The 24,383-nt window shown below is 44.5% G+C and overlaps 1 protein-coding gene across 4 annotated transcripts in view; it reads left to right on the forward strand.

Annotated features, from left to right (window-relative positions):
- Nucleotides 1–24,383, forward strand: part of TRPM1 (transient receptor potential cation channel subfamily M member 1) — a 68,513-nt gene that overhangs the window by 15,701 nt on the left and 28,429 nt on the right. For all 4 annotated transcript variants that reach the window (XR_016035644.1, XM_088829571.1, XM_055417975.2 and 1 more), the window contains exons 7-17: nt 1,331–1,505; nt 2,354–2,477; nt 3,619–3,691; nt 4,573–4,673; nt 9,615–9,788; nt 9,956–10,090; nt 10,943–10,993; nt 14,133–14,273; nt 15,342–15,371; nt 19,952–20,244; nt 21,928–22,156. Coding sequence is in view for 3 of the 4 variants with exons in the window: in XM_088829571.1 (XP_088685697.1) it covers nt 1,331–1,505; nt 2,354–2,477; nt 3,619–3,691; nt 4,573–4,673; nt 9,615–9,788; nt 9,956–10,090; nt 10,943–10,993; nt 14,133–14,273; nt 15,342–15,371; nt 19,952–20,244; nt 21,928–22,156 (1,526 nt within the window). In the remaining variant the exon portion in view is untranslated. The remainder of the gene's footprint in view (nt 1–1,330; nt 1,506–2,353; nt 2,478–3,618; nt 3,692–4,572; nt 4,674–9,614; nt 9,789–9,955; nt 10,091–10,942; nt 10,994–14,132; nt 14,274–15,341; nt 15,372–19,951; nt 20,245–21,927; nt 22,157–24,383) is intronic.

The following is a 24,383-nucleotide window of genomic DNA, read 5'->3' on the forward strand; positions in this document are numbered from 1 at the left end:
GGAAGCCCACCAGGCTCCCCCGTCCCTGGGATTCTCCAGGCAAGAACACTGGAGTGGGTTGCCATTTCCTTCTCCAATGTGTGAAAGTGGAAAGTGAAAAGTGAAAGTGAAGTCGCTCAGTCATGTCCGACCCTTAGCGACCCCACGGACTGCAGCCTACCAGGCTCCTCCATCCATGGGATTTCTAGGCAATAGTACTGGAGTGGCTTGCCATTGCCTTCTCCAGGTTCTTGTTAGTTACCTATTTTATACCTAGTTGTATAAATATATGTCAATCCCAATCTCCCAATTCATCCTACTTCCCCGCCTCTTGGTTTTTCTCTACATCCGTGTCTGTATTTCTGCTTTGCAAATAAGATCATCTGTATCAATTTTATAGATTCCACATATCTATATGATGTTTGTGGAAACACAATTTTCATCAGTATATTTTTTTTGAAATATAGCTGATTCACAATGTTGTGTTAATTTCTGCTGTACAACCAAGTATGTGTGTGTGTGTGTGTGTGTGTGTGTGTGTGTGTATACACACACATATATATATATGATTCTTTATGGAAACAAGTTACTAACTGGGGAGCTAATGATGGTCCATGGCTTTGCCCTCCTAGATAACTCACTGCCTATTCCAGGCACTGGAGGCTAATCAACAGCTACTATACCTACTATAACAACACTGCACATTCATAACATCACTTGAGGTTGACAGAACACCTTGACTTGACAGCCTTACAGTTTCTTATACTTTACATCCATTGCTCCTTCAGGAGGTAGAGGAGGCCCTGGGGTGATTTACCTCTTACTGACGGTCTGCTGCAGTTCAGGGTGGCCTGGTAACCGGCCCCAGGTCATAAGGCTAATTCACGTGAGGCTGATATTATAGAATGGAGCTCTCCTAGCACTGGTCCAGCCACCGTCTGCAGTGTCATTCTTGAAGAGACAGCCATCCAGAGTGGGAATATCACCCAGGACAGGGAAGCAGGCCAAGTATTCTTTTAGCAAGAAGAATATTCCATGTTTCTGGCATCTCACCTTGAAGCACCTTGTAAGCCACATGAGTGAAACATACAGTTGAACCACATACATGTTGTCAAGTTCGTCATTTTAAGGCTCTGTTTTTTCCAATAAGGCTATGATGTGGGCTTTGAATAAAAGAACGTGAGCAGTCATCACATCCTGAGGGCCTTCAACTCTCCCAGTGAAAACTAACCCTCTGTAAGCACCCGTCCAGGCCTAAGGGTTTCCCTCTTCCCCATGTTTCAGGAGTCAGAGCAAGGGGTCAGATGGGGCCTTGACAGTGGTCTGAACTTGGATGTGGTATGTGTTGCAGGGCTGGGGCAGGGCGTGCCCCTCGTGGGCCTTGTGGTGGAAGGGGGCCCGAACGTGGTTTCCATCGTCCTGGAATATCTCCGAGAAGAGCCCCCGGTCCCCGTGGTGGTCTGCGATGGCAGCGGCCGGGCCTCAGACATCCTGTCCTTTGCCCACAAGTACTCGGAGGAAAGAGGGTAGGAGCTCTGACATGTTAGGAAGGGTGGGGTTTGAACTGCCTCTTGTGAGGCCCAGAAGGAGTCATGGTATGGCTAGCTAACCCAAAAACATAAGAGAAGGAAGGTTTTCTAGTTCTCCTATCCCACTTCCCAGGGTCAGTAAGTGAGGGTGCTCTCACTTATGGATTCTTTCTTGGGCAGGGGGAGGGTATATGTTCTCTTCCAACTTCATTTTCCCTTCTAAGGTTTTCAACCTAATAGCCTGAAATTTTGGGCTTCCCAGCTGGCTCAGTGATAAAGAATCTGCCTGGTATTTCAGGAGACTCAGGTTCAATTCCTGGGTCAGGAAGATCCCCTGGAGTAGGAAAAGGCAACCCACTCTGGTATTCTTGCTTGGGAAATCCCATGGACAGAGGCGCCTGGTGGGCTAGAGTCCGTGGGATCACAAAGAGTCAGACACAACTTAGCGACTAAGCACTCACACAGCCTGAAATTTAGGACAAGTGTAAATGCAGCTGTTGACCGTGGTCCCTTTTGGTCTCCTATCCTGGTATCCTGGAATGTCCTCCAATGGTTAATTTTCAAACCAAAGATACCAGACCGTATCACATTCAGCAGTCCTCAACCTTTTTAGCCCCCGAGACCAGTTTTGTGGAAGACAGTTTTCCACAGACAGGGGGCGGAGGGATGGTTTTGGGATGATTCAAGCACATCATGTTGATTGTGCCCTTTATTATCATTTCATCAGCCCCACCTCAGATCATCAGGCATTATTAGATCTTGGAAGCTGGGGACCCCTGACTCATACAGATTTATTCTGTGGATTTCACCTGTGTTTTCTTCTTTTTCCCATCTCCTTCAAACAGGATAATCAATGACTCCCTCAGGGATCAGCTTATAGTCACCATCCAAAAAACGTTTAATTACAACAAGACACAATCACATCAGCTGTTTGCGATGATCATGGAGTGTATGAAGAAGAAAGAACTGGTAAGTGTTTTGAGTGGATTCTCTAGGCAGCTCCACAGAGAGAATTGTTTCTTTTCTGATGCTGCCTATGTGTGCAGGATGAAGTTGTTCCAATTTCCATTCAGGCTTTTCCAAGAGGCAGTTTACAGATCCTGACCCAGCTGGCAATTCTGTCCACGTAAGGGAAGCAGGCAAAGCACAGGCAGGTTCTCCTCAGAGTAGCGATACAGGTGCATCAGATCTTGTGTGTATCAGGGCACCTCAGGCCACATCCCACCAGTTCTGAGGCTGATGTCATCAATGAGAGTTAAAGTGTTAGAGTCACAGGGACTTCCCTTGTGGTCTCTATGCTTAAGACTTTATGCTTCCACTGCAGGGGGCTTGGTTGGATTCAATCCCTGGTCAGGGAACTAAGATCCCACATGCTATATAGTGCAGCCAAAAAGTTTTTTAAAAAATTAAATAAAGCACCGAGGAGTGACACACACCATGCTTTCAGGTGTGCTTAGAAACTTCTACCAAATACCCTCATTATTTTCTACCCTTTGCCTCCTTCAAGAGGAAAGTGAAAGTGTTAGTCACTCAGTTGTGTCTGACTCTTTGCGACCCCATGGACTGTAGCCATCCAGGCTCCTGTGTCCGTGGGATTCTCCAGGCAAGAATAATGCAGTGGGTTGCCATTCCCTTCTCCTGGGGATCTTCCCATCCCAGGGATGGAACCTGGGTCTCACATTTCAGGCAGATTCTTTACAGTCTGAGCCACCAGGGAAGACTTTTACCTCCTTAATTATCCTTATAAGCAAGACCCACTCTTGTTACACAGGCACTCTTCAAAATTCTAAATCTACAAATTTCCTACAAATGTATCAAATCTGAGTAGAGATGCCTTTGTCACTTTCAGTAGCCATTCATATATTAGCATGCACGTCCTGCATGGGTTCCCTCAGCTCCAGGTGGGGTGAAGAATAAAATAAGATCCAGGTGAGGATTCAAAATGCTGTCCCTTCTGGAAATCAGAAGGCACTGATGGAAAATCCCCTTGCTCTAGGGATGGTTATATTAGCATTGGCCTCTGAGGTCCTTTTTTAAAACAACACTCCAATTCTCCCTCTCAATTTTCACTTTGGTTTACTCAGTCTTTTCACGATTAATCTATTTTCAGGTCACTGTGTTTAGGATGGGTTCTGAGGGTCAGCAAGACATCGAGATGGCGATTTTAACTGCCCTGCTGAAAGGTGAGCTCTCAGAAATGGCCCCTCCTGTCCTTTCTGTGGTGGCCTCCCCAGGCCCCACTCTTGGCAAGGAAACCCTCCTCCTGCAACCTCCTCCCGCCAGGAAATGTGTCTGCTGGGGATGGAACCCTGAGCTGGCCAGGCTGCCTAGAGTCATTGTAGTCTAAAGCCGTGGTGACATGATGAGGCTCTAAGTGGGTTCTCTGGAGGGACACTTTTCTGGGAAGAGGGAGCAATGGACCACTGGTCCTTGATGGCTAAGAACCGGTTTCCATTGGTAGCTAGCTCATGACAGGTTTTCAGCTCAGAGAGGGTAAACATGAAATGATTTTTCATTTGTGATCTCTGCGTCTCACAGCGCTCCATCAAATTTCCCAGACTCTCCTAATGATAGGCTGCCACCTGGCTGCTTGAGGGGTCGCCTCCCTCCTCCACTGCGAAAGGGAGGATGCTGGAGGAGAGAGGGGCAGGGGTCCCCATTGGGCCGGCCTCCTGGTGGTACTGAGCTGGTCTCCCTGCAATAGGGGCTGGTACCCTGGGCTGTGCTCCCCTTTGATCTGGCGGAGCAGCGCCCCTTGACCTGGCCTGGCAGGTGTCTGGGTGGCCCTAGGGCTCCTGCCCTCTTGCAGAACAGGAAACTGGGGTCACTGGCTTCCTCCTCTGTTCCCCCTGGGAACAGAAACCTCTTTCCTGACATGGAAAGAGGTTGCCTCCATTCTCCTCCCAGACAGCTCTTCGAAAATACTGAGTCACTCAGGGACCAGAGAAAAGGGTGAGATGCTGAGCCAGCCTGTGGAAGCCCATGCTCCCGATCCAGCCCCTTCCCCCACAACCCCCCACAATCTAGGCATGAGGTGAGAATTGCCCCATCTCTTGCCTTCCAGGAACAAACGCATCGGCTCCGGACCAGCTGAGCTTGGCGCTGGCTTGGAACCGTGTGGACATAGCTCGGAGTCAGATCTTTGTCTTTGGGCCCCGCTGGCCGGTGAAACTAAGTGTTTTCAACCTATACTGTTTGTCATGACTTTGTACAGAGGGTGTATTAGTGCAAGCTCCCTTGTGCTGTGTTTCTAGGAAAATCTTCTGGGGTTTCTGATGACCCAATATCTGGTCGCTTCCCTGGTGGTTCAGATGGTAAAGAATCTGCCTGTAAGATGTGATTTGATCCCTCGATCAGGAAGATCTCCTGGAGGAGGGCACGGCAACCCACTCCAGTATTCTTGCCTGGAGAATCCCTTGAACAGAGGAGCCTGGCGGGCTACAGTCCATGGTGTTGCAGAGTCGGACACGACTGAGTGACTAACACCAACAGTGTCTAGTTCTTAGGATTATTAGGAGATGTTGCTGTGTCATTTCAAAGAACCAGCAAGAAATAAGAGCTCCTGGCACTAACTTCAGATTCAAACCAGTGCTCTTGAATAAAGAGCACTAAATATTTTATCATTGCTGGTGAACATGGGTTTTTACCCTTTTAAGAAGAAAGAAGATTGCTCATTAAAATGAAATACAATGATTGCATTGAAAGCATTGATTTTTAAACTATGTTCCATGAAACCCCAGAGGGCTAGGAGACTGTGTGTGTGACCTTTGTGTGTAGCCTTTGGGGTGTGGTGTGTTTGTATGTGGTTTGGTGTATTATATACGTGTATCTATGTGCAGTATGTGTGTGGGGTGTGAAGTGTACGTGTGGATGTGTGGTGTGTGGTTTACCATGCATGCAGTGTATATCTGTGGGATCTGTGTATGTGTGTGTGTGGTTGTACGTGGGTGTGGTGTGGGGGCTTGTATGTGCAGATATGAGCAGGCATGATGAACAGCTCTCAGCAGCCTGCCACTCCTTCAATCAAAGCAGCTTCTTTACAACTTGTGGTTACCAAGTAGGAGAGGAGTAGGGGAAGGATGGACTGGGAGTTTCGGATTAGCAGATGCAAACTGTTATATCTAGGATGGATAAACAGCAAGGTCCTACTGTACGGCACAGGGAATTCTATTCAGTCTCCTGGGATAACTCATAATGGAAAAGAATTTTTAAAATGTAATATATGTGTATATTTATAACTGATTCACTTTGCTGTACAGCAGAATCCCAGGGACGGAGGAGCCTGGTGGGCTGCCACCTATGGGGTCGCACAGAGTTGGACACAACTGAAGTGACTTAGCAGCAGCAGCAGCAGACATTAGTAGAACATTGTAAATCAACTACACTTCAATATTTTTTAAGTTATTTTTTAAAAAAGCAGCTTCTTTGATAGGTTTTGTGTATTGGGACTTGGGGAAAATTTTTGTTTGCAAAATTAGGGCTCTGCTGCTTCAAAAGCAGGCTTGGAATATCTAGAGGGTTCATGTCGAACTGTAAACACCTTATTTCTCAAAACGGGCCTGGCACATACCCTCAAAGTACATTTCATTTTCGCAGTTATCCTTTATCCAATTAGTGTGAAGAATTTAAGCAATCAGTGTGTGCGTGTGTGCTCAGTGGCTTCAGTCATGTCCAACTTTCTGCAACCCCATGGACTGTAGCCCATCAGGCTCCTCTGTCCATGGAATTTTTTAGGCCAGAATACTGGAGTGGGTTTCCATTTCTTCCTCCAGGGGTAAGGAATCAGAGAAGTATATCAAAGGAATAGGATACAAGTTTGGGGAGTGGTTTATGCGTGTTGTTTATTGAACTACACAAGTTAAAAGAACACTACCACACCTTACATATTTTAATTTCGTTTTGAATCTCCTGGTTTGTCTACTCTTGGTAAAGGATTTTAGAGCAAAGTGAACCGCTCCATGAATGGTGATGAGGCAGAGAAGCTAAGAGCTCCGAGACAGGGCTGTCAGGAAGCGCAGTGTCATGAGCTCTGGAGACCATCTACTCTGGAAGAGGAATCCCAGATCCTGGTTGGTTTTTCTCTTCGAGGGGCAGCTTTCTGAAGACACAGCTCTGAGTCAGCCACTGAGAGAGCCAGGCTTTCAGAATTACAGAAAGGGCCTGACCTGGGGAACACACCACACACACAGGGTGCCAGCCTGAAGCAATGGCCTGCACCCACTTTCTTGTTACAGAAGCGATAAGCGGTTTCTAGAAAGTGTGGAAAATATAGACAAGTAAAATGAAGGAAACAATCACTTGTGACCGCCTCCCCTTAGAAAAATTCAGCAATACTGTCAATATTTTATAATTTCATTTTTCAATCTTATGTTGGCATTAAATTCTCTCTGACTTCCATTTTCATGCTGCTTAGTGTTCTTTGCTTTCTATTATTTAGTGAATGCATAAATATGGTTTGAAAAGCAAATAACAAACCAGAGCATGCCGTGAAAAGCAGAGCCCTCACACCTATCTCCGAAAGCCCCTCAACTGTCCCCGTGTTCTGCTTTCCATTTTACATTCCCATGAGCAATGTAAGAGGGTTTCTTGGCATTGGCAGGTATTTAAAAAATTTTAGATTCTTTAATGATAAGTAGTAGTATCTCATTACGGTATATATTTATGATCAAATATATTTTATACTCTCAATGAAGGAGGGACAAGCTTCAAACAAATTCCTAATGGAATTCTCATTTAAGACATACATATTATTTTCTTTATTTTTTAAATTGAAGTATGGTTGATTTACAATGTTGTGTTAGTTTCAGGTATACAGCAAAGTGATTCAGTTGTACATATGTATAGATCTGTATTTATTCTTTTTCAGATTCTTTTCCATTAATACTTATTTGTTGCTGTTATACTTTAGTTGTTCAGTAGTGTCCGACTGTTTGTGACCCCACGGCCATAGCCCACCAGACTGCTCTGTCGGTGAGATTTCCCAGGCAAGAACACTGGAATGGGTTGCCATTTCCTTCTCCAGGGAATTTTCCTGCCCCAGCAATTGAACCCATATCTCCTGCATTGGCCAGGCAGGTTCTTTACTGCTGAGCCACCAGGGAAGATTTAATGCATATTACAAGACACTGAATATAGTTCCCTGTGCTATATATTAGGTCCTTGTTGTTTATATGTTGTTTTTAATTGAGATATAATTGACATATGACATATTAGTTTCAGGTATACAATATAATGAGTCAATATTTGTATATATTATGAAATCACTACAATGTGTCTAATTACCATCCGTCACCACACACAGTTACAATTTTTTTTCTTGTGATGAGAACTCTTAAGATCTACTATCTTCAGTTCAGTTCAGTTCAGTCGCTCAGTCGTGTCCAACTCTTTGCGACCCCAAGAATCACAGCATGCCAGGCCTCCCTGTCCATCACCAACTCCTGGAGTTCACTCAAACTCATGTCCATCGAGTCGGTGATGCCATCCATCCATCTCATTCTCTGTTGTCCCTGTCTCCTCCCGCCCCCAATCCTTCCCAGCAACAGACTCTTTTCCAGTGAGTCAACTCTTCTGTCTTCAGTTCAGTTCAGTTCAGTCGCTTAGTCGTGTCTGACTCTTTGCGACCCCACGAACCACAGCATGCCAGGCCTCCCTGTCCATCACCAACTCCCGGAGTTCACTCAAACTCATGCTTCTGTCTTAGCAACTTTCAAATACACAACACAGAATTATCAACTGTAGTCACCATGCTGTACATGACATCCCATGGCACTTATTTTATAACTGGGGGTTTGTACCTTTCGACAATCTTTATTCATTTCGCCCTCCTCCATCCTCCATATGAGGTCTTTATGTCAATTCTAAAAATGGAAAAACCAGCAGATTTATGTGTGATTCTGTACAGATTGTTCACAGCTGAGCCTAACATTACAGAACATTACTGAACTCAGAGAGAAAGAAAGGTAGCCCTGGGTGAGTCACCAGGGCCATACAAAGGAAAAGACAACAAGCATGAAGGTTCTTACAGTCCATCCAGTGTTTAAATTATGCAACCTTTGTGTTTCCTTCCTATTTGGACCTTGCCTTATTTGAATAGATAGATGTTTGCTCGCCCTTGCATTTCTTTTTTTAAGAATAATTTTATTTATTTATGTATTGTTGCCTGTGCTGGGTCTTCATTGCTGCACGTGGACGTTCTCTACTCGCAGCATGTGGGGGCTACTCTCTGGTTGTGCACAGGCTTCTCATCACAGTGGTTTCTCTTGTGGAGGATGGGCTGTGAGCACAGGCTCAGTAGTTGGGGCACGTGGGATTAGTTGCTCCGCGGCACGTGGATCTTCCCGGACGAGGGCTCAAACCTGTATCTCCTACATTGGCAGGCAGATTCTTTGCCACGGAGCCACCTGGGAAGCCCCTGCCTTGCATTTCTAATTGATTCTCTCTTTTCTTCTTAGCATATTCCTTACATCATCAAGACTATCTATTCTTGTATTACTGTCCATTGAGTGGAATTTCCTTTCTTGTAGTATCTTTCAAAGGCCCTTGTTTCTCTGGAAACATGTGCCTGTCGGTTACACCCAGGAGACCTCAGCCCAGGCTTCTCTCCACACAAGCATCTGTGGTTTCACCTGTCATCTCCAGCCCCTCACCATTATTTTCTCTTGTTTCCATCAGTTTCCACAGACACTTCTCTTTGGCGCCTTTGAATTTACCTCTCAGCACCCTTTCCTTTGGACAAAAACACACATCAACTGAAACAGCCACTTAAAGTACATGAATGTACTTCAAGCATAGAAGTAATAATAGAGGGTCGCGAGGTCAGGGTCTTTGCCACCAGACAACCTGGCCTGTGACAGCGAAGTGTGTGTGCGTGTGCGTGTGCTCACAAGTATGTGTGCCTGTGTTGCCTGTGTGCGTGTCTGAGTCTGTGTGCTCATGCCTGCACCTGTGCGTGTGTGCATGTGTATCTGGGTGTGCATGTGTGTGCTCCTGTGTACCTGGACGTGTGTGTGTGTGCGCACACACGTGCATGCAGAGGGCAGGCACTGGTCCTGGGACAAGGGGAAGCTTTAATCCCTTTCCCAACCCTGCCTGCTTGAACTGCAGCCCCTGGGAAGCCTGGCGCCCCCGACAGATAGCAAGGCCACGGAGAAGGAGAAGAAGCCGCCCACGGCGACCACCAAGGGTGGAAGAGGAAAAGGAAAAGGCAAGAAGAAAGGGAAGGTGAAGGAGGAGGTAGAGGAAGAAACCGACCCCCGGAAGCTGGAGCTGCTGAACTGGGTAGGTGGGACGGCTCTGGTCCCTTTCCTGGGCTCACAGGGACCCGTGGGAGCCAGTCAGCCTCCTCGAGGGGAAGGTCCAGTTCTTGCTGCCTCCTGAGCTGCCCTGGGAACTCGCCCCTACCCAGCACCCCCAGGTACTCACGCCCCTCTCCTGGGCTCACGCAGGTGAATGCTCTGGAGCAGGCCATGCTGGATGCACTGGTCTTAGACCGTGTGGACTTTGTGAAGCTCCTGATTGAAAATGGAGTCAACATGCAACATTTTCTCACCATCCCGAGGCTGGAAGAACTTTATAACACAGTGAGTGATCGCGAGGGAGGGAGAGTGGAGGGGAGCTAGCCCCATCAGAACACGGCTTTAATGGAAGAGAGAGGGAAATGGCAACCCACTCAACTATTCTTGCCTGAAGAATTCCAAGGACAGAGGAGCCTGGTGGGCTATAGTCCTAGGGGTTGCAAAGAGTCGGACATTACTGGTGTCTAAGCATGCATCATTTAAGAGCCAGTGTTCTCGCCTGACCAGTGGACTTGGCGAGAGTCATGTTCTCACCCACCTCTGCCAGGCTACCCAGAACCCCGCCCCATCTGTACCATTAACTCAGGGATGGTGCATGAGCACAGGTTTCTACAAGGAAGAGTCCAGCTCCTGGAGTCATTAGCAGAGTGAAAAGTTCCCGGGGTGAGCAGTCATTTGTTCCTGGGGACTACCACTTTTTATGAGGCTGTGATAAAAATGGAAAACTGAGTTTTCACGACAAGGAGCTCCTGATATGAGAATCACAGTGTTTGGATGAAATCCTCTCGGCTTGTATTCTCACCATATGAATTTTGAGATGTACATTCCCTCCCCTGTTCTAAAATTTTAAGTCGTAGAAGTGGTCCTGAGTGGTTGCTTGCTAAAACTTGGTGAACTTTTAAGACGATATGGTGCCCTGTGAGAGTCTCTTTAAAATAATTTGATAAACGGTATTTAACATATTTTTGAACATGCAGGATACTTCTTACCCACGACCAGTCCTGTGTTGTGACAGACATAGGCTGATAGTGGATGACATCCCAGCTTTCACAAATTCATTAATTCTATAGAGTCTGATTTTGCTCTAAGAGTTGAAGAGAAAAACATATTTAATATGGCTAAATGCTTCTCTTTCAGAGACTGGGTCCACCCAATACACTTCATTTGCTGGTGAGGGATGTAAAAAAGGTCAGTCTTCTCTTTTTGTCTTTGCTTTTGTTTATATATATATGTTTTTTGAATGAGCTATTTCAAGGTTTATTTGTTTTATTTATTTAATTTTTGGCTGCATGCCATGCAGCATGTGGGGTCTAGTTCCCTGTCGAGGGATTGAACCTGTGCCCCCTGCATTGGGAGTTTGGTGTCTTAACCTTTGGACCACCAGGCAAGTCCCAGTCTGCTGTTCTCTAGTCCTTTACCTGTTGACTTCTTTTAGAGATTTTCTAAAGCAATTTTTAAATTTCCAAACATGGTGTCATTTGAAATTTAAATTTCCAAACGTAGAGACATAAGAAATCATGAATTCCTCTCTCTATAAAAAGGATTTACTTTTTTCAACTGTCATCTTCTTCAAGTGTGGCATTCAGCCCACACACAATCGGCTTGCGCTAAATGACTGTTTGGTGGTAGGTTGGCTCCGGCCAGGGGCAGAGGTCCAGGGAGGACAGCAAGCTCCTCTCTGCTACCCAGGGCCCCCGTGCTCTACAAGTTTCAGATTTGCCCTCACTCCTTCCCTGTGCCTCTTTCCAGAAATCCTAGCAGGACAGGCCTCAATGTCATTCTGCGTGCCCCACGCAACAGTTCTTCTTGGCCCTGTTTCCTCATTAGACAGTGATTGACACCTCCACTTCACGGCCCCACCATCCTTTCCAGCACTACAACCCCTTACAGTCTTGTAGGATCCCATCTACTCTGTTCTGTTGTGGAGTTTCTGGGGTCCTGTTGCCCGTGACAGGCTGGAGGATCAGACCAGGCTAACATAGTGAGGTCAGAACGCAACCCCTGGCATGTGGAGTGCAGGACGGGTGTCCGTGTTCTGAGCAAGAGGGAACAACTCAAACGGGGGAAAAGGGCCTTCAGTCAGAGTCCCAGCCAGACTGGTCAGACTTCAAACAGATATCTGATTCTACTGATGTGAGAATGTGGCTTTTACTGCAAATGTTACCAACCTGGCTTCTTGACCTTCCCCATTCAATAGAGATTGACTAGAGGCCAGATGAGGAATTCAGATGAGGCTTTATTGGGATTCTTGCTGCAGCAGTGGGGAGTGAGAACAAACAACAGTTTCCCTTGCTTGCTTCCTGAGAAAGGGCAAGCTGGTTCCTTAGGCAGTGGAGTGAGAATAGGTGTGTGTCCAGGGTTAGGCTGGAAGGGTGACTTAGGTGGTTTGCTCACCTCCTAGGTGGTGCTATATGAAGGGGGCAGTACCTTGCTTTTGCTCCAGGCTTATCAAAAGAGGCAGTTGCAATTTTTGGTCTCTTTGTATCTTTTGGGTGCAGAATTTGCCCCAACTGCACATGCATGCGATTATTTTTAGTCCCATACAGTTCCTTTGTATTTTGTTGTTCAAGGAGAGGAGTGTCCAGGTACAAGCATTGCAGCGAAGGGTCCCTGGTCCCAACCTATCTCACAAATGCTCATTGGATCAGAGCAGAATCATTGGGTCTGGGAACCAAGAAGTGCCCTTGTTTCCCACTTTCCCATATTTCTTAATTTTGGAAGTGCTGAGAGTCAAAACCCACTGCTACTCAAGTGTAAACCCAACCAACCAGGTCTCACCTAAGTGGCTTCGATCATTCTCCTCCCACCCTCCCTGGCCCCCACTTGAAAGCCTCCCACATCTCATGAAGTTAAGCCTCCATCTAAGACACTTGCATCCACTGGTCCCATCACATGCCCACCATACAGGGTCCGCCTCATGATCGTGTGTTCTGTCCTGGGGCCAAGCATGGTCATATCTGCAGTGCTGTCTGCCTCAGTGTCACCCTCCCCAGGAAGCCCTTTCTCACCTGCCCACCCAGGCAGAGTGGGGGTCTGAACATGCTGCTGTGTCGAGATTTGGGTGGCTTGGTCCTTAACCCCCTCCCGCGCCACAAGCAACAAGCTCACCGAGGCAGAGCTGCATCTTGTCCCCTCATGTGAAATCCTTGACTTGATCAAGGATCACGATGAGGGCTGAACAAACTTGCAAAGCCTGAGTGAAGGATGAGGGCTTTGTGCATAAGGAGGACATTCAAAAAGTGTAGTCTCCGTGAGTGGAGAAGGAACTGGCAACCACTCCAGTATTCTTGCCTGGAGAATCTGTGGACAGAGAAGCCTGGTGGGCTGTAGTCCATGGGGTCGCAAAGAGTCAAACATGACTACAGGTCCATGAATGCCCTCAGTCCCTCTCCCTTCTGCCCACACCCTGCCTTCATCTTAACACAGCCTCATCCATTCTACAGCAGAACTCTGCCCCTTCACCAACTCCCAGCCACCTCAGGGAGTTTGTGTTCTTACTGAAACCTTTGGGGTCCCTCAGAAAATCCTGGGGCACCACGTGGAGGTTTCTCCAAAAAGGTCCCAGTCCCAGGAGGGTCCCGACCTCCCCCTACCTTTCACAGAGTCCTCCTGCCCATCATGCGCTCACTCGCTCCTTCTGTAGAAAATCTGGACACCAGCCCCTGAAGACACCTTCTCTCCTGCAAGCAGCTGTCAAAGCACCTTCTCAACAGGGCAAATCTACTCACATCAAGGAAGGCTTGTACCAGCTATACCATCTGTCCTCAATGAATTTTTCCCTTAACCAATTTTTTATTGAAGTATAGTTGATTTACAATGTTGTGTTATTTTCTGCTGTATAGCAAACTGATGCAGTTATACATACTTATACATTCTTTGTATATACATATGTTCTTTATTTTTGTTTTTTGGCCTCACTCTGTTGCATGTGGGAGCTCAGTTTCCAGATCAGGGACTAAATAGGCACCTCCTGCAGTGGAAGGCAGAGTCTCAACCTCTGGACCACTGGGAAGGTCCCTCTTTCCTTTATGTTTAAATGCACATTACTGTCCTTTTGTCCAAGCCCACAGACAAGCCCAGGCCTCTCCCCTAGAGCCCTGAGGGTTTCTAACTCATCTCATGCGGAAGTTTAACCCATTTTCTGGAACATGGTTCACCCTCTTATCTCCCTCCATCCTGTGGTAACAGATAGAAGATTGCTTAATGCCCCATTGCTTCCGCTAACACCCACATCACCAGCAGGGATGGCCACGACGCCAAGGTATGTGATGCAGTCCAGGCCGCAGGCCTTCTTGCAGGGCCTGAGACATGGCTCCTTTCCTTACAGGGCAACCTTCCTCCTGACTACCACATCAGCCTCATAGACATCGGGCTCGTACTGGAGTACCTCATGGGTGGTGCCTACCGCTGCAACTACACGCGCAAGAGCTTCCGGACCCTCTACAACAACCTGTTTGGACCCAAGAGGGTAGAGCTCAGCGGATACGCAGTCTTCTGTGGTTCCCGGGGTCACACATGGTTCTTTGCTCACCTCCACAGGAACTCAGCCTGTTCAAAGCCAAGCTTATCACCCCATGCCCCCACACACCTTCCAGTCCTCCTGCAGTGGCTCTCGGTGTGAGGCATCCTTTCTTCCCTCCACACATCGGGCCCACAGCCTAGCACTTGCGCCTGCCCCATCCCTTGTCCACAACTGTCTTCCTCCTGGGCTCCTTTGTCTCTGTTTCCTTCCATGCATCCTACCGCTGGAGCCACTCCGATCCTCCAAAATGAGGAACCTGATGGAGCATTCCCTGCTCACAAACTCCCAAGGCTCCCCAGCGCCTGAGGAATCACTGTCAGGCTTATGATCCAAGTGTCTAAGGCTCTCCCTCATTATCCACACCCTGTTGTGGGTGACCATGCAGCACTTTCAGACAAACTCTACCAACGTGTCAGCCGCGTCTCCCCACTTCAAAACCCCATGTGTATCCCAGGCCCAACTCATGTGGGAGACCTCCCATGAAGCACCCCCCTCACCCCACTCAGAGCCCCATAGTTCTGTGTCTGCGTTTCTGTGGGTGAACTTCTCGGGTTCTCCCTGGGGTGGGGGTCCCATTTCTGCACGTCTCTCTCCTCACCTGACCTGGGCTGACAGAAGCAGAGGAAAGGAAAATAGATTTTAATAGATGAAAGAGTACTTTATATCATTTACTATGAAGGACAAATGCTTTCCTTAGGCTTGTCCTTCATTGTTAATTATACAAAGTACTTTAAAAAATTTATTCATTTTTAATTGGAGGATAATTACTTTATAATATTGTGTTGTACAGTATTAATTGCTTTACAATATTACAATACAATATTTCTGCTCTATATCAACACAAATCCACCATAGGTATATGTATATGTTCCCTCCCTCTTGAACCTCCCTATCCAAAGTACTTTTTAATCCATTATTAATCTACTAGCGATATCACTAATGTACAGCTCACAGTATTGTAACTTCAGTTATCTGATTCCATTGAATTTTTCTCCCTCCCTTTTCATTATGCAGCCGAAAGCTCTCAAACTTCTGGGAATGGAAGTAAGTAGGACTTGTTTCCAGTGATTTCATGGTATCATGGAGCCTCTTCATTTTGTATTTAACATAAAATTGAGTGAATTTGTTTTCCATGAATAAATCCACTTCACCACACACCAAGATCTACTTGGATGATTTAGTCAGATTATATTCAAAGGTCGTAGACATTTTTTTAAAAGATAAAAGCCACCCAGCTGACTTTTATTAAAATCAAGAACAAATCCAGTTCACCCATTATTGTTGGCATCATTATCCCCTCTGGTTTTTAAAAGTGTTCTGGAAATTTAACCACATGAAAACATAAATAAAGGAAGAATACATAAAAGGAGGAGGAAATTATTATTGGCAGAAAAATATTTTGTATCTAGAAAGTCCAGGAAAATCAACAAAGTTTCCTCATAATGGGACAAAAATATCCAGAAATAACCTTAACAAGGGAACTTAAGAGCAAATCACTAGACATGAAAATGCACAAACGAGTAGAAGAAGTACCATAACACAATATTAAGACTGAGTATTGTAAAGATTCTTCTCAAATAAATTCATGAGTTAAGTAGCATCCCAATTTCTGTATGGATTCAGGGTAGAAGGTTTTGATTCTTGTTTGCAGTTGCCACCGACCTTCAGCATAACTAGAAGGGTTATGAAAGTCAGAGTTGCATAATCCCTTAGTCTCTCAGATTGGTTGTATCACATAGGGTTTATCTGCTGAGTGAAGCCTTGGAACTCTCCTATATAATAGCCTGTCCAGTCTTGTTGTTAGAGACCCATTTTTCACCACCTTAGTAATAACTTTTATCAAAGGAGTTCATCGAGGCTTTGTATTTCCAGAGTCAGCTTTGGTCAATTATATTTTCATAGAAAACAAATTTACTTCATCTAGACTTTCAAGTTCACTGTTGTAAATCTTTGTTATTGTTTAGTCTCTCAGTTGTGTCCTACTCTTTGTGACCCCATGGACTGTAGCCTGCCAGGCTCCTCTGTCCATGAAATTTCCCAGACAAGAATACTGGAGTAGGTTGCCATTTTCTTCTCCAGGGGATCTTCCTGACCCAGGGATTGAAACCATGTCTCCTGCATTGGCAGGGGGATTTTTACCACTGAGCCACCTGGGAGCCCCATAACCCTTTACAGAGTATTTTAATTTTTTCAGTCTACTCAGTATCTTTAGTTGTGTGCCATTTTTTGTTCCAGTTTTTTTTTTTTTAACATCTCCTCCCTTTCTTCTTAACCATACCTGTTTTTGGATTTCATTGGTATTTTTGCTTAATTCAGCAACTTTCTCTTTTTCTGTTTTCTATTAATATATTTTAATTTTTATTCATTCCTTCCATACACTTTGTATGGAGTTATTGTATTATTTTTATTGACTCAATTTGAAAGTGAAGTTTGCCCATTTTCAATCTTCCTTGTATTTCAATAAATTCATGAAGAGTATACATTTTTCTCTGAGCATTGTTTTTCATGGTATCCTACAGGTTTCGGTAAGTAGAATTTTTATTTATATTCATTTCTAAACAGTTTATAATTTCCTCCTTAATCCAAGAGTAATTTATAAGCGTATTTTAAGTTGCCTAGATGCAGACTTTTGTTATTGTGGTTATCCTAGTCTCATTGATTTCTAGTATTACTCTTCGGGTGTAGACTATATGATTTCCAATCTCTAGAACTTGTTGAGATTGAAAATCTCAAAAGAATGGGGGAAAAATGCCAGGTGGAATTTTGTTAATGATCCATGTGTGTGGAAACAAATGTATATTCTCAGTTTGTTGGGCACAATTATATACTTCTCTGCAAGAGATTTGGGCTCGATCCCTGGGTTGGGAAGATCCCCTGGAGAAGGGAAATACTCCACTATTTCCACTCCCGTATAATCCACTCCAGTGTTCTGGCCCGGAGAATTCCCTGGACTGTATAGTCCATGGGGTCACAAAGAGTCGGACAGAACTGAGCGACTTTCACTTTCAGCATGCTGTCAGATCAAACTTAGTAATTTTATTATTTATTATTTTATTATATTTTATTGTTATTTAATAATTTTATTAATTAAATTTAATAATCAAAATAATTTAATTTAATTTTATTATTTTATTATTTTTTGCTTCTATATGTACTAGTTTTTTCAAGTTAATTTCTGACTGAGGTGTGTTTAGAGGCTCTTACTGTGATTTGTGATTGTGGATGGATTCATTTCTTCTTAACTTCCAGTTCATATCTTTTGTTATTCTATTGGGTTGCTTCTCTTTTACTTGTTGCTTTGTGTCTGTTCATGCACTTCAGGGAAATGAACCCCTCATTGGTTATTTTCTACCTATAGCAATATTAAAATTATTTTATGAGAAGTTGCATACAATTAATATTTTAATCATATACTATGGAAAGGTAGGATTAAGGGGTTTCTGTTTGGGACATCCCTGGCAGACTCCAGTGGTTAGGACTGCACTTCCACTGCAGGGGGCATAGGTTTGATCCCTGGTCAGGAAGCTAAAGTACTGAATACCTTGTAGTGTGGCAAAAAAAAAAAAGCTCTGTTTTACAATATTTCATTAGTCCTAAGTGGATTTTTATTTGACTTGATATAATCTTGAAAATGAAGCTACATTTCTTTTTTAATTTCAATATTCTCTAAATGACTGAAACGGCAGTTTTACTGGGACAAATTAGAACAAAAACATTTAAATTCAAGGCAAGATATGATAGTTTCAATAAAAACATCAGAACACCTCATAATGAGGTTATAAAACTTGGTTTAGTCATGAACTACTTGCCATAACAATTGAAGAGTCAGGCTCCACCCCCTTCCCCTTCCCATGCCCAGCCACTCCATTCATGTGAATGTGGGCAAATTATTCAGACTTTAAGCCACAACTTCCTCATCTGACTGACTGGAAGACATTAACAACCTCTCAGGATCAGTGTGAGAATAAAAGAAAGTCACTGATGAGAAAGCTATTCGCAAAAGAGCAGAGATCCATTTCTGTTATCCTATTGGGTACTGGATCCTCAGCCTGGAATAGTCTGTTCAGTTCAGTTCAATCGCTCAGTCGTGTCCGACTCTTTGCGACCCCATGAGCCGCAGTACGCCAGGCCTCCCTGTCCATCACCAACTCCCGGAGTCCACCCAAACCCATGTCCATTGGGTCGGTGATGCCATCCAACCATCTCATCCTCTGTCGTCCCCTTCTCCTCCTGCCCTCAATCTTTCCCAGCATCAGGGTCTTTTCAAATGAGTCAGCTCTTCACATCAGGTGGCCAAAGTATTGGAGTTTCAGCTTTAGCATCAGTCCTTCCAATGAATATTTGGGACTGATCTCCTTTGGGATGGACTGGTTGGATCTCCTTGCAGTCCAAGGGACTCCCAAGAATCTTCTTCAACACCACAGTTCAAAAGCATCAGTTCTTTGGTGATCAGCTTTCTTTATAGTTCAACTCTCACATCCATACCTGACTACTGGAAAAACCATAGTTTGACTAGATGAACCTTTGTTGGCAAAGTAATGTCTCTGCTTTTTAATATGCAGTCTAGGTTGGTCATAGCTTTTCTTCCAAGGAGCAAGCGTCTTTTAATTTCATGGCTGCAGTCACCATCTGCAGTGATTTTGGAACCCCCCAAAATAAAGTCTGTCACTGTTTTCACTGTTTCCCCATCTATTTGCCATGAAGTGATGGGACCAGATGCCATGATCTCAGTTTTCTGAATGATTCCATGCCACATGCATGTTTCACCACCAGTTCTCCCAGTCATGAATGCCTTCCTTTAGGATCCTGCTTTATTATTAAAATGACCCCTCATAATCCCTTGGAAATGGAAAGCAATTGGCCTTCCATTTATAAGACATCCATGAGAAGACAAATCTCATTCAAAATAGAACTCCTGCTTCCTTAAACTATTGGTAGATGTGTGTACATACTCAGTCGTGTTTGATTCTTTGAGATCACATGGACTGTAGGCCTTCAGGCTCCTCTATCTATGGGATTCTCCAGCCAAGAAAACTGGAGTGAGTTGCCATTTCCTCCTCCAGGGGATATTCCCAATCCAGAGATGATACCTGTGTCTTCTGCATCTCCTGCATTGGCAGGTGGATTCTTTACCACTGAGCTACCTGGAAGCCCAAACCATTGGTAGAAAACCAAGATATTTTTCTCCACCCCTTCTACATTTTTCCTACTAATCTCTGGTTCAGAGTGTTGGTATTTAAAGACATCCCTCAGGAAATGAGTTTTGGGCTTTATCTCTCCCATGGGGTGATTTGGATTGAAGTGTTTTCTTTGTTTTCAGTTTTGCAGCTTCTCTTCAATTTTTAGAGGCTTCTGGAAAAAAAAAACAACAAACCTGCCAACCAAGGAGTATAAACTTCAAACAGTAGTACGCTTTTTCAGCTCATTTGATTTTCAATGGCTTACTTCTCATAATAAACATGTGCATCTTTTCAAAAGAATTCATATGATGGGTAGACACACAGATGTACTTAAGAAGTCTCTGTTCCTGCAGACAGCGAGGTTTCCTTTCTTCCAGTTGGTCCTGAAACCCTTTACTGCATGTTTATGGCAGAACCACGGTAAAGGTGTTTCTCTCCCCTCAGGATGATGAGCCACCAGCCAAAGGGAAGAAAAAGAAGAAGAAGAAAAAGGAGGAGGAGTTGGACATTGATGTGGACGACCCGGCCGTGAGTCGATTCCAGTACCCCTTCCATGAGCTGATGGTGTGGGCTGTGCTGATGAAGCGCCAAAAGATGGCGGTCTTCCTCTGGCAGCGGGGGGAGGAGAGCATGGCCAAGGCCCTGGTGGCATGCAAGCTCTACAAGTCCATGGCCCACGAGTCCTCCGAGAGTGAGCTGGTGGATGACATCTCCCAGGACCTGGACAACAACTCAAAGTGAGTGTCTGGAGGGAACGTAGAGCTCAGGGAGACCCAGTTGTCCTGAGAACCACCCCCTTTCCGGGAAGGGTGGCAAATGTGGTTCTCACTTAAGTATCATCACATTTAAAGCTTGTTCATCAAATGCTTTGTCCATTGTGTCAATATTTTTCCTTCTGTCTTTCTGAAGCATTTCTGGACCGTGATTGTTTTTGTTGACTGTCTTCTTGTGCAAACTATGAAAATGAAATTTTCATTAATTTTTATGGGAGTATAGTTGCTTCACAATGTCGTGTTACTTTCTGCTGTATAGCAAAGAGAATCAGTTACACTTATACATGTATGCCCTCTCTTTTGGATTTCCTTCCCATTCAGGTCACCATAGAGCACTGAAGAGTTCCCTGTGCTGTCCAGTAGATTCTCATTAGTTATCTATTTTATGCCTCGTAGTGTATATATGTCAATCCCAATCTCCTGATTCATCTCACCCTCCCTTCCTCCTTGGCCTCCAAACATTTTTTCCCTATGTCTGTGTCTCTATTTCTGCTTTGCAAATAAGATCAACTATACCATTTTTCTAGATTCCACATACATATATTCAGTTCAGTTCAGTCGCTCAGTCATGTCCGACTCTTTGCGACCCCATGAATCACAGCACGCCAGGCCTCCCTGTCCATCACCAACTCCCGGAGTTCACTCAGACTCACCTCCATCATTAATACATGATATTTGTGGAAAAACAATTTTAGACAGTATATCTTTATTGAAATATAGCTGATTTACAATGTTGTGTTAATTTCTGCTGTACAACAAAGTGTATACATGTATATATGTGATTCTTTTTTATATTCTTTTCTATTATAGTTTATCGTAGGATACTGAATATAGTTCCCTGTGCTATACAGTAGGACCTTGTTATTTATCCATCCTATATAAAAAAGCTTATGTCTGCTAACCTCAACTACCCACCCCCTCCTTTCCTCAGTTCCAGTTGGTAATCACTGCTGTGTTCTCTATGTCCATGATTCTTTTTCTGGGAAACACAATTTAAATGCAAAGACAGCAAAACTGATTTTCATAAGGAAACACACATTCAGAGGACTACAGCCTTAGTGAACCTGTGCCCTTAGACTTGATCTTCTCAAGGACCTCTTAGGTAGGACAAGATGGCTATAGGGGCTGGAGCTAGGTGTTTCCCTACCCTCAGCTCAGTCAGGCTCTGATAAAACACCAGCAGGTTGAACTCTGGCTAACTAGTTTTCCCCAGGGCAGGGGAAAGAACAGAGTGTTCTTTGTTAGGAAGAACAGAGTGCTCTGGGCATAGTTCAGAATGGACCCTCCCCAGGCTGGCAGCATGAGGGGATTCTCCTCCCATCTTCCCTGTGAGAACTTGGTGGGGCACCTGGAGGTAAAACTCATGAAAGCGTGGACACACTTCTTTCTCTAAGCCAGGGCTCCCCAGAATTATTAATCTGCTGACTTGTCCTCACGGGGCCTCTGGAAGTCAGCCTCCGACATGGCTGAGCATGGACCCTGACCCCTGGCTGTCCCCTTGGGGACGTCCCGGGAGTTGCCTGCTAGGAGCGGACAGGGAGTCCAGGACTCTGTGTCCTGTGGCTCCATGCTGTCTCCATGGACACGGCTCTCTAACAAAGTGTGTGGCCGCCACTGCCTTACCTGCTCCCGTCTGTGTCTCGGTAGAGACTTTGGCCAGCTGGCTGTGGAGCTCCTGGACCAGTCCTACAAGCACGACGAGCAGATCGCCATGAAACTACTGACATACGAGCTGAAAAACTGGAGCAATTCGACCTGCCTCAAACTGGCTGTGGCAGCCAAACACCGGGACTTCATTGCCCACACCTGCAGCCAGATGCTGCTGACGGACATGTGGATGGGGAGGCTGCGGATGAGAAAGAACCCTGGCCTGAAGGTACCTGTGATGTGGCTGTGTAGTGACAAGTGACACCTGTGGGCTCTGACTCTCTGCCTGGCTGAGCTAAACACTTCCTGTGGATTATTTATTCCATGACTCTGAACAACCCTGGGAGGGAGACCCTGTGGCAATACTTGCCTTACAGATGGAGAACCTGAAGCTTTGAGATGAAGGGACTCGCCTCGGATCCCAGCTGTAAGGTGAGGGGCAGCACCTGAACATGGGTGGTCTAACACCAGAGCCCAACCTACAGCAAGACTAGCTTGTGGGCATGGAGTCCGCTCTAACGAGTTGTGCACCCCTGACCATCCACCCACCACTAAGGCAGGCACCTGAGCTCTGTTCCTGTAGATTGCCTTATGACTATGAAAGTACTTGCTATCATTTTATTATTAATTTTCATTGAAATATAGTTGATTTACAATGTTGTGTTAGTTTCAGGTATACAGCGTAGTGAATCACTTTTATATATATCTATCTTCCTTTTTTATATCCTCTTCCATTATAGATTTTTGAGCATAGTTCCCTGTGTTATACAGTAGGTCCTTGTTGATTATCTATTTTATACATAGTATTATGTAATATTACATAACATTATTATGTAATAATAGTTTTAATATTATATTAAAAGTATTTTAATATAATAGTTTGTATCTGCTAATCCCAAACTCCTAGTTTATCCCTCCTTGCTTTGGTATTATTAAACATAAGATTGTTTTCTATGTCTGTGAGTGTATTTCTGTTTTGTAAAGAAGTTCATTTATATTCTTTTCTAGATTCCACATGTGAGTGACATTATATGATATCTGACTAACTTCACTAAGTGTGATAATCCCTGTCGTTGTTGTTTAGTGGCTCAGCTGTGTCTGACTCTTTGTGACCCCATGGGCTGTATCTCGCCAGGTTCCTCTGTCCATAGGATTTCCCAGGCAAGAATACTGGAGTGGGTTGCCATTTCCTTCATCATTGGATTTTCCCAACCCAGGGATAGAACCCACATCTCCTGTGTTGCAGGTGGATTCTTTACTGATGAGACACTAGAGCAGCCTATATAATCTCTAGGTTCATTCATGTTGCTGTAAATGGCATTATTTCATTCTTTTTATGGCTGAGTAGTATTCCATTGTATATATGTACTACATCTTTATCCATTTTTTTGTTGATGGATATTTATGTTGCTTCCATGTCCTGACTATTGTTAATAGCGCTGCAATGAACAAACATTGGGGTGCGTGTATCTTTTCGAATTATAGTTTTGTTCAGCTATATGGCCAGGAGTGGGCCTGCTGAATCATTTGGCAACTCTATTTTTAGTTTATTGAAGAACCTCTATACTGAACGTATCTACGAACCAGAAACAGACTCACAGACATAGAGAACAGACTTGTGGTTTCCAATGGGGATGGGTTGGTGGGTGAGGGAAGGATTGGGAGTTTGGAATCAGCAGATGCAAACTAGCCTATATAGTATGTATAAGCAACAAGGTCCCACTGTATAGCTCAGGGAACTATATTCAATATTCTGTAATAAATCATGATGGAAAAGAGTGTGAAAAAGAATATATGTATAACAGAGTCAATTTGCTGTACAGCAGAAATTAAACCCAATATTGTAAATCAACTCTACTTCAATAAATTAAAAACAACAACAACAACCAAGGTCCAGCCTCAGCATGCAGCTGCCAAGTGGCAGAAGATAAGAAGGGCAGAGGAGTATCCCCAAGTCCACTCTGTGATCAAGTCTACAGGTCCATATGTTCCAGCTCTTCAACCCATAAACAAACAGGGTACACATGTACTAAAAGTTTACCAGGACTTCCCTGGTGGTCCAGTGGTTAAGACTTTAGGATCCCAATGCAGGGGGCACTGGTTCGATCCCCAGTCGGGATCTAAGATCCCACATGCTACCTGGCACAGCTTAAAAAAAAAAAAAAAGTAGTTGAATATATATACTAAAAAGTAATTTTTAAACATGCCAGAATTTTAAAGAGTGAGATTAAACTGTGTTGTCTTCAGCAGCACTGTCCAACAGAAATAAAGCATATATGTGCTTTAAATTTAAACATTAAATTTTCCTGTTACAAAAAGATTTTTAATAACTATAAAAAGTTTTTCGAGTACATTGTAAAAAGTAAAAGAGAAACAGTTGAAGTTAACTTTTAAAAATTATTTGTTTATTTGGCAGCACCGCGTCTTAGTTCAGCATGCAGGATCTTCAGCCATCA

The sequence above is a fragment of the Moschus berezovskii genome, chromosome 21, assembly GCF_049115385.1.
Source record: "Moschus berezovskii isolate FMDL1 chromosome 21, NW_MosBer_1.0, whole genome shotgun sequence".
Taxonomy (NCBI): Eukaryota; Metazoa; Chordata; class Mammalia; order Artiodactyla; family Moschidae; genus Moschus; species Moschus berezovskii.